Below are 10,507 nucleotides of genomic sequence, written 5' to 3' on the forward strand. Positions count from 1 at the left end.
GACTGTGTATGAAGCAAGACATGTATGTCATTACATCCTTTCCTTTCCTTTAACCCAGGACTCTGGAGGCTGAGGCAGGAATGCAAGTTCAAGGCTAACCCAAACTACATAGCAAGACCCTGTTTTCAATTTTGTTTTGTCTTTTTCAAGACAGTCTTTCTCTGTGTATAGCCCTGACTATCCTGGAACTCATTCTGTAAGATCAGGCTGGCCTCGAACTCACAGAGACGCACCTTCCTCTGCTTCCTGAGTGCTAGGGTTAAAGGCATGCTCCACCACTGTTCAGCTAAGATCCTGTTTTTTTAAAAGATTATATATGATTCAAAACATTAATAAGCTTTCCTACCATGGAGACCCCATTCTCAGAAATTCCTCCTTGTAAGACTAAGTCTTCATTCCTTAAGGATTCAGTGTCCCCTGATATCTGTGCTCTATAGATTAACTCTACACTGTTAGCCAGGAACACACAAGCTCAAATGAAAATTCTCAAATGAAAGGGAGATTTCTAGAAATCCAGTTTATAAACTATACAAAACACCAACCATCAGCCACTTCACTATGAGCAGACACCTTTATTACTAATGTCTTCTTCAGATCCTGCTGAAGACCTCAGTTCTGCGGATCTATGTGAAGGAGATAAGATACTCACCCTTCAAAATAATTCTGGTCAAAACAGAAACACGAGGGGCCTCCCTCTTTAACTTGAGTATCTTTCTTTGAGAAATCATGCAAAAGAGTTTCCCTTGGAGCAAGAGGAAAACGGTCCTGGAAAGAGAGGTGTGCTATTTTCTCAGACTGGCTGGTTAGTAAAGTTTTCAGGACCCACCCTGTATCTCTCCCACTTCATTTGTAGACTTAGTAGTCAACCGTGACATGAGCCTTCTGGGAGTACATGAGTTATTTCCTATGCTTGTACTTAATAAACATGTTCTTGCCTTATCAGGTGTAAATCTAAAAACAGTTTTTAGCTGTGCGTTTCTCAGGTGTTGGGTGAATGACCCAGATAAGTCTGTCCCTAGCATCAGATTCTGGCATTCATAAATGCCAACCCTTAGGGATGATGGTGACTTTAATCACCCTTGCAATTCATGACATATAGAAGTAAACAATTAGCTCTCATTTTCACACACATATGCACACACACACACACACACACATGCACACACACTCAACCACCGGGCAGTGTTTATATGCACATACCTTCTTTTTCTCCATGGCTGCTATTGTTCCATTCATTGCTGTTGCTGTTTCATGACCTTATGTATTCTGTTGCTGTGATGAACACCACATCCAAAAACAACTTGGGGAAAAGTGTTTATTTGACTTAAACTTAAAGTCACAATCCATCACTGAAGAAACTCAGGGGAAGAAGTCAAGGCAGGAAATTGAATAGAAATCATGGAAGAATTCTGCCTGCTGGTTTACTTACTAGTAGATGTACAGCTAGATATCTTATACAGACCAGGACCACATGCCTAGGGATGAAACCACTCACTATGGAATAGGTCATCCAACAGCAGGTGAGAATCAAGACAAAATCATAAATATGCCCATGTCATTCTGATGGAGACAGTTCTTTCCAGATGACTCCAACAAGTATCAAGCTGAGAATAAAAGATATCCAAGATACTATGCAAATAGACAATCGCATCTTTTAAAATGTCATCAACAAAATATAACAAATTTGTTATTGCACTTGCTTTACCGATATTTTTAGCATACAACTATTGAATGAAGGTATTTATATAATTTTCAGGCTATGCCACCTAAAAAGGGCTTTCCTTGTATTTCCCCAATAAGCTGAAAGTCTTCTTGGTTCTTCTAAATGCCCAGGACTGAGAGACCTCCCCCGCTTTCAAACTCTCTTCTTCGCTCATCTCTTTTGCTCTGAGGTTGTACTATAGTAAGAGATTCTGACGACCTAAAATGAATCCTAATTGGAGAAGACTTCTTTGTTCAGGACACCGGCAGGCAGAGGATAAAGACTTTATTTCTCACAGCACAGACATAAAGAAAAAGGTTTGTGACAGGGCGCGAAGCATTGAGAACAGCAGGAGTTAGTCCCGGCCATTAAGTGCGCAGATGTAGTAGGAACAGAAATTCCTTCTAGACAGGACAATGAGGGTAAGAAAGAGGAAGCAGGAGCCAATGCATTTCGGTACTTGGATTCCAGCAAGATTGCAGTTCTGGGGAAAGCAGTCAGTTAGGAGGAATGGAATCTCAGTGATGAGTACATTATCTTCGCAGAGGTGAGCTGCAGTCAGAACTCAGGGTTCATCTCCCCAGTGAGTCTCAGAGCCTTCTCGTAGTACAGCAGTGCCTCGGGCATGTTCCCTTTCAGTTTGTGGACTAACCCAAGGAGGCTAGTGCTCTCCACTGGTTGAACATTCTCCCGAATCCGTTTGTTAGCTACTGTCTTCAAAGCTTTGAGTAGTTTCCTCTGGGCATAGGACGTTTCCTCTATTTTTAGACCTTTTAAGTAGTGGGTGATTGCCTTGTCTTCTGATTTCTGATGATATTGCTGGTTAAAACCATAGCGGAAATGAATGTCCTGCTCTATGTGACCCACGAGGTTCTTCATGTTCAGCGCTATCTGGAAATTTGCCTCAGCTTCTTCATATTGGCGAATTTCTGCCTGCACTTCAGCCATGCAAATGTAAGCCATCTCAAACGTGGGCCTCAGTTCAACAGTCTTCTGAAATTCAGAAATGGCCTGTTGTGCCATTTTCTTCATATTGCTCTGCCTTCCAGGATGTCTGTTTCTGTATTTCTTCAGTTGGACCATTTGTTTCTTGTAACAGAGCCCTATTTGGTAATGCAGGTAGCCAGACTCAGGTGATGTCTGCAAGGCCTTGTGTAGGAGTTCGAGAGCTTTGTCTATGCAGCCTTTATTGCGGTAATACTTGGCTGCATAATGAAAGACATAGGTATGACAGGATGTGCTGCTGAGGGCTTCTTCAATGTGTCTTTCTGCTTCTTCTGTTTCTCCTACGTCCTGAAGTTTCAGGGCAAGATAAACTTTAGTATATGGATATGTTGGATTTAACATGACAGCCTTCCTTAGGGGTTCCAAAGAAATATTATTGTCATCACAGTCTTGGCGATAGGCTACAATAGCATAGCCAGTGTTGTATTCGGGGTTTTCAGGCTCAGCTTCCAGAGCTTTTGCAAAGCAGGCCATGGCTCGTCTATAATTCCGTCTTCCACACTTCAGCAAGGCCCAGCCTTCCTCACAGTGCATCTCGGCACACTCCATCCTGTAGCGGAAGGGACTTGCAAATTCCTTGCAAGCATTCTCCACCTTGTCCAGGTAGCTCTGGGCTTCTGCCAAGCTGCCCATGTGGTAATGCACCCAGGCACAGTTGCCCCAGGTCACCACATTTCTCTTGCCCAACTGCTCTCTCCTGGCCAAGGCTTCTGCTTCTCTCAGGCTCTGCAGGGCTCCCTCATGCTGGCCTTTCAGATGTCTCATGTAGGCCAGGAGGTTGTGCATCCCCACTGGGCTCATGATGTCTAGGAACTCGATCTGCTCTGAGATTCTCATTTCCAAATCAGGTATGTCAGCGTCTTCAAACAGCAAGCTCCACGTGAAGTGACAGCTCAGCTGAAGGAGATTCTCCTTGACCTGATCAGCACCAGCATTCTCTCTGTGAGAAGGAAGCAGGATGATTGGTTATGTGAGACCTGGCCAGAATCTGACACCACGGAAAAACACATTTCCGGGAAGTATGACATTTTGTTTCTTTAGAATTTCTTGATATTTTTTCCCATCAATCTCTCAGTTCCATGATGGAGGTGGGTCTTGTATCTTATCTGTTGCTTTCATTGGTTAACTAGTAAAGAAAATTGCTTGGCCTAATAGGACAGAAAATTAGGTAGGCGGAGTAGACAGAACAGAATGCTGGGAGAAAGAAGCCGAGTCAGTGAGTCACCATGATTCTCCCACTCCAGATAGACGCAGGTTAAGATCTTCCCTGGTAAGCCAGCTCGTGGTGCTACACAGAATATTAGAAATGGGTTAGATCAATATGTAAGAGCTAGCCAATAAGAGGTTAAAACTAATGGGCCAGGCAATGTTTAAAAGAATACAGTTTCTGTGTAATTATTTCCGGGCATAAGCTAGCCAATGCGGGAGCCAGGGTGGCGGGACGCAGCCCGCCACTCCTTTTACGCCAGAAGTCCATTTATGAGAACTGCCAGAGACTCCTTGTCCATGCACATCTATATACTTGTACTTACAGACGTAGGCTGCAAGTTACTCCTTTCCATCGAAAATGGACATGGTTACACAAGTATAGACACACAGGCATACATGTCAGACTCCTGTCTAGGGTTTGAAACTCTACAAAACGATCCCCTTTTCCTTATGTCTTTGAGGACAATGTGCACAAGTCTGCCAGAACTGACCTAAATAGGACTGTCCATGGGTTTAACACTCAGTATTGAGGAAAAGTCATTGCAGTGTGGCTCGAGAGGCCCGGAAAAAACACTTCCAACCTTTGGAGGTTTAGGGGAATTTTCAGGGCTTGAGAGTCCGGAAAAGGTGGAGAGAGGGTCAGTCAATTACTCAGTTTTCTTGGGATCTTTCAGGTCTTTATTGCAATTTCTGACTTCTGTGTTTTTATTACATTAGGTCATCCTTTCATTTGACATCTACAATGCCAAAAATAGTAGAATACAGGTGTGCTACCTTGTATTACCCATAACAGAACAAACTACCATCCTGCCCAAAAGGCTGAGTTAATGGAAACAGTCATTAAAGTAGGCCAGTGGAAACAATCATCTAGATACCTCATGGATCAGGTTAGCTCACCCGTACCCCGTGCCTCCAATGCTATGAAGATTACACTTAGGCACTATTGATGGCCTCCTCTTCCCGGTTCCACTTATGCTAAACCACAGTGTTTTCTAACCTTCCTAATGCTGAAACCATTGTTTACAGTTCCTCATCTTGTAGTGACCCCCAACCATAAAATAATTTTGTTGCCAGCTTATAACTATAATTTAGCTACTGTTATGAATCATAATGTAAATCTGGGGTCATGCTCCATCTGTGACCCCAGATGGAGCGTGACCCACAGGTTGAAAACCACTGAACTATAGAAACCTTGTTTTCTTCTTTCAGTGAAGTTCCCACTTATAATCCCACAGTGAATCTTTCTGAAATCCCCTTCTGTGGTACATTAGCATCAGTTCTGCAGACTGATAGAGCAGAACATAGTACCACTGACTCAATGGAAGCTTTGGGTGACTGTGAGTGTTGGCTTAGTTGGTCCTGGATTAAAGTCACCTTAGTCTACAAACCTCTCTAGCTCAAATCCTATTTCCTCTGCACGACACAAGTTTTAAATGCAGAAGTTCCCTGAACATTATTGACTTGAGGACTGTCTAGTGCATGGAATAGGACAAGGACGATGATTGAAATGACATGATGTTTGGCCAAAACTATGTTTGCCTCTTTTACCTGTAGAAACTATAGAACCATGGAAAGATTCCCAGTCAGTGCAAAGCCCTGACTTTCTTTCTCCTCCACCCGGGTTCTTTCAATATGTATACCTTATGTAACTGTAGTAAAAGAACAGGTTAGGAAACAGAGGTTGCTTCAACCATACATGAAAGCTGTCATTTGTCCCCTTAATGATCAAACCTCTGGAACTGAAATCTCTCAGCAACCTCACAATCTTCCATCACCACCGCCTCCATTTCCTGCTACCCCTTTCCAGGCACACCTCTAGCCTCAAGCTCCATACACTTTTAGCCTTGGAAAGTGTAAACGTTCTCACTATCTCTGTAATTAGCCATTTCAGGAATGCAATATAAGTGGGAAAAGGACCCAAGAAGGGCTGTTGAATTTGTGGACATCAGTCACTGCAGCAGAGAATGTGGGAGAGAGTTGGAGAAGGGTTGATTTTGCCCAAGAGATCATAAAAGGTGGACATACACAATGAACTGTAAACTGTAAAATTATTTAAAAGACATTAAAATAGGAAGCAATGGAAAGGAAACCTATACTAATGAGGTGGGGCAGCATTCATGTGGCTCATTAAAGGCCCATGAAGGGAAAGCTGGTCCCTCCTAGCCCATGTTAGAAGATCTACCACTAGGCAGAGACCTACCCTGTACCCTCCATTGAGAGCTATTGTAGTTGGGGAGGTCATAGATCAGGCCAATGATCTGCGCGGGAAAGGCAAGTTTACCTTCAGTCTGGCTAAAGGGAAATTGCAATAAATTATCCTGGAGCCCCCTTTTCAGTTCATGTCTAAATCTGTTTAAAATGGGACTATGTGCCCTAAGAAGGTACGCTGCTTTCAGCTTCACAGTAAGACCATCCAACTACCCAAATAACCACAGATTAGGTGCAATCCCTATCATAGGGAAATGACATTTTTTGACATGAAGTCTTGACCCCCCACATTCTATGATATCTTTAGGGTCCTTCCAATAATAAAACCAAATTTGAAAACAGAATTGAACTCACTATAACCTAAAATAATCAACACATTATGGTACTAGCATGAGTTCTCCTGTAAGAATCTATACCATGGGAGATAGGGTTATAAAAAGACCAAAGAGGCAAAACACTGAATGTATGGCTGAGTCCTTCTGCCTCAGCTCCATAACAGAATCCAATGGTGCAACTTTAATCCCAACACTCAGGAGGCAGAGGCAGGCAGACCTCTGTGAGTTCAAGGCCAGCCTGTTCTACAGAGTGAGTTCTAGGACAGCCAAGGCTACACAGAGAAACTCTGTATTGAAAAACAATAACAAACAAACAAAAACATAAAAGAGAGATTCCAATGGACCCAGTTGGCTTACACAAAAAGAGAACTTTGGTGAGTTTTTGTTTTTGTTGTTTTTGTCTTTGATTCATTTTAGCTAGTTATAAATCTCAGATTACATTGCCTGCCCCATAGCCTCTCACCTAGCAGGTATTTTTTCCCGGCTTGCAGAGGCCACAATCCTACTCCATCATCGTGCAGTCTTTCCTGTCTGTGCCATGAACTCTGTGTGTGTGTGTGTGTGTGATTGTAATAACAGTTAATGAAAACAGAGGGCATGGAATTTTAAACAAGAAGAGTATTACGTGGGGATTTCAAGGAGGAAAATGAAAAAAGGGAAAGGAAGGAAAATATAACTAAATCATAATCTCAAAAGTCCAATTAAATCATAATCTCAAAAATAAAAATTATTTGGAAGAAGATTAAGAAAAGCAAAATCAAATATACAAAGAAGTCATATTTGTCAATAATTAATGGTGTTTTAGGGATCTTGTTTAAACCCTGTTCTTTCCTCAGTACTTCTTTTCATGTGACATTTATGTTGTGCGTACGTGCATGCATGTGTGCGTGAGTGTGTGTGTGTGTGTGTGTGTGTGTGTGTGAGGCATGCTACAGCCAAGGCATGCATATGAAGGTCAGAAGACAGCATTTTACACTCTGCTTCACCTGCTTGTTTTTTGGGAAGGACAGACGGTGGTTTCCTGTTCTCTCAGGAACTGAACTGGGGTTGCAATCTTCATGCTTGCTTGGCAAGACCTTTACCCACTGAGCAATGTGCCCTGCACTATTTTAAATCTCCCAGGGAAGCAATTGTGATGCTTCCCCCCTCCTTTCTTATGACATTTCAGATCTTATGGAGAGTGGCTTGAGATTGGGCACCAAAGAGAGAGCAACAGCAATGACTACCATCAAGGCCTGTTTTCAGAGAAACTCTGGCGGAACTTCCTTTCCTAGGCTTCAAGAAACGGACAGAGGAGGCTCAAAATGTCCATGATGTACCAACCTGGAGGAGACAGGGATTTTTGTTCATGCCATGTAAAGGATATGAGTTTCGTGGTCCAGTGCTCCTTGGGTTTATTCCTCATCTCACTCTTCCATCCTAATTTCCAGACTGCTGTAATGAAATGTCTCTATTTCTGTTTCTAGTCATGTGGCCCTGGCCCAGTTCATTGATGTTGGACACAATGACTTGGATATCTGAAAAGTGTATCTGGGAATGCCTGGCAGTTGTGCCTGCCTGGACTCAGATCTTAACCTGTAACATTCGATGAGCCAGGCTAGAAAGAGACAAAAGCATAAGCAATTTCTGTTCTCTCTGTGTCTATCTCTGCCTGTTTGTCTCTGTCTCCCTCCCAAATAACTTAATGCATGGCTATCCCCTCTTTCCAGAGCACTTAGGAATGATGGGCAGATTTCTGTAGGAAAATTAGTCATGGCCCGGGGACATCAGATTCAATCCGACTTGAATTTGCTTTCCCTGCCTAGAGCAGCCCACAGCTGGAATTAGAGATGGTGTCCATACATTATGGGAAATAAAAACATTAGCATGGTAGCTAAGAACACTCTGAAATCTGGACACCAGCTGTCCAGGGAGATCTCCTTGACTGGGAGGCTCACAAGGATCCTTTTGGGGAGCTGTGCCCCAAGGGGGAGGCACATGCACTTGTGCATAAGCACTTGCAGCAGGAAAGCTGAGCAGCACAGAGGCAGCTGCCATTTGTGTGGGCAACTGGGACAGAGAGCAACCTGGATCCCACTGCGCACATGCACTTGGAGATCTCAGCATCCAGCCTCCCCTGTGCACTTGGAGATCTCAGCATCCAGTCTCCCCTGTGCACTTGGAGATCTCAGCATCCAGCCTCCCCTGTGCACTTGGAGATGTCAGCATCCAGCCTCCCCTGTGCACTTGGAGATCTCAGCATCCAGACTCCCCTGTGCACTTGGAGATCTCAGCATCCAGACTCCCCTGTGCACTTGGAGATCTCAGCATCCAGCCTCCCCTGTGCACTTGGAGATCTCAGCATCCAGCCTCCCCTGTGCACTTGGAGATCTCAGCATCCAGACTCCCCTGTGCACTTGGAGATCTCAGCATCCAGCCTCCCCTGTGCACTTGGAGATGTCAGCATCCAGCCTCCCCTGCGCAGCTGGAGATCTCCAGCCTTTCTCACACTGCAGGCACTCATTTGCAAACCAGTCCTAGCCACCTGCTAGAGTCATGGGAACTGTAGCCCAAGACACAGATTGGAATATTGACCCCATGACCATGACTGTCACCTGACTGGTCCTCTCCAGCCTATTGCCCTCTAGTTACTTGGCATTCACACTTTTCTACCACTGTGATTTCCGTATTCTGTCTCATCAGATAACAGCTGTTCTCAGTCTCCTGCATACTCACATACTATTGATGATCCTTTGTATAAAGACAGAAGAGTAATTGCCCACATCAAGAGATGCTCAATGAAGTCCTAGAGTCCGTGAAAAAGAACTCCACTGACTGGCACTTTAAACCCAAAAGGCAATTTCAAACATAAAAAAATCAGAGCCATTCACATAAAGAAGACTCCACTCAGTGTCTAGTATTTCTTGGATATATAATAATATATATCGCATATGCATTGTATATATATACTATACGTACACAGAGTTTCATGTATAATATATGTCCGTGTATACTGAGTTTCTTGTGGTTGGGGGGCACTAAAATACCTCTTGTCAGAAGAAATTGTATTTCCCTATTTTTGTTTCTTAATCCTGGAAGATAAAAAAAGAATGTGTTCTGTGCACTGGTTAAACCAACCTGGGATGGGTAACATCGCACCTGGCACTTATAGGTAATCATCTGTCACTATGAGATATATTCATGCTAAATTCTCCCCTAGGTATTTTGAACCACATGTGTGAGACAGCCTTAAAAACTAAAGCAAGCTTCCTGTCACCCATCCTGAGTGCCAACAGCACTCCCATTAAACAAAATCCCGGCACCCTGAGGACAATTAGTGTCCTTGTTCCCTTTTCAGTAGTAGGAAGAGAAGCCAGAGGACAGAGCAAAGGAATATAAGCAGATTCAGTCAGACTTGGTCACAAGCAAATGTCTGTGTCCTGGGTTCACTTAAACTGCAGAGCAGGGAAATCCTTACTCCATGGTGGCTGTGAAGGTGGTTGCAGTTCTCTGGACTTTCACCAGGACAGGACTCCTCAGGATCCTTCCTTGATGCTCTGCTCTGTTGTGGACTTTCACCCCCACTGGACTCTCGGCTGTGCTGTGCTGGGCAGTGCTCTGTGCGCAGTGCTCTGTGCGCAGTCCTCCAGGGCTCCAGCCACCAGCAGGAAACTGAAACTGGAAGTGGAAAGTGAAACTAAAGCCTGTGGCTTTCCCCCTGCAGGGAAGCTCAAAGCAAGCAGGGATTGGACTTCTTGCTCTCTCCCCTGAACCAATGGGGAGAAGGCTCTGGAACAGACTGCCTGTAGTCAACAGTCCATGACCAGTAGGTAACACCTATATTACTATTTTTTTTAATGATTTTTTTGAAGTTGAATCCAGTATCTATGAAAACCTCAACGTGTTCCCAGAGTTCTGAATTTTGATAGCTACTTAAACGCTCAATATGTTTAATGGAGAGTAGAAAAAGTTTGCTGTTAATTCAGAGGTGTTTTGCCCATGACATTTCCAAAGTGAGCAGCCTGTCTGCAATAGACATGAGCAGAAGCTCAGGCATAAAGTGGCCTGA

The 10,507-nt window shown here is 43.8% G+C and overlaps 1 protein-coding gene across 1 annotated transcript; it reads right to left on the reverse strand.

Moving 5' to 3' along the window:
• Positions 1 to 1,349: 1,349 nt before the first annotated feature.
• On the reverse strand, positions 1,350 to 10,275 carry LOC130880273 (interferon-induced protein with tetratricopeptide repeats 1-like). The gene is made up of 2 exons (XM_057779229.1): positions 9,917 to 10,275; positions 1,350 to 3,647 (listed from the first exon to the last, which is right to left on the reverse strand). Exons 1-2 carry the CDS (start codon positions 9,919 to 9,921, stop codon positions 2,261 to 2,263), a joined length of 1,392 nt encoding a protein of 463 aa, XP_057635212.1. The 5' UTR covers positions 9,922 to 10,275; the 3' UTR covers positions 1,350 to 2,260.
• Between the last annotated feature and the right edge of the window lie 232 nt (positions 10,276 to 10,507).

The sequence above is a fragment of the Chionomys nivalis genome, chromosome 8 (genome assembly GCF_950005125.1).
Source record: "Chionomys nivalis chromosome 8, mChiNiv1.1, whole genome shotgun sequence".
NCBI lineage: Eukaryota > Metazoa > Chordata > Mammalia > Rodentia > Cricetidae > Chionomys > Chionomys nivalis.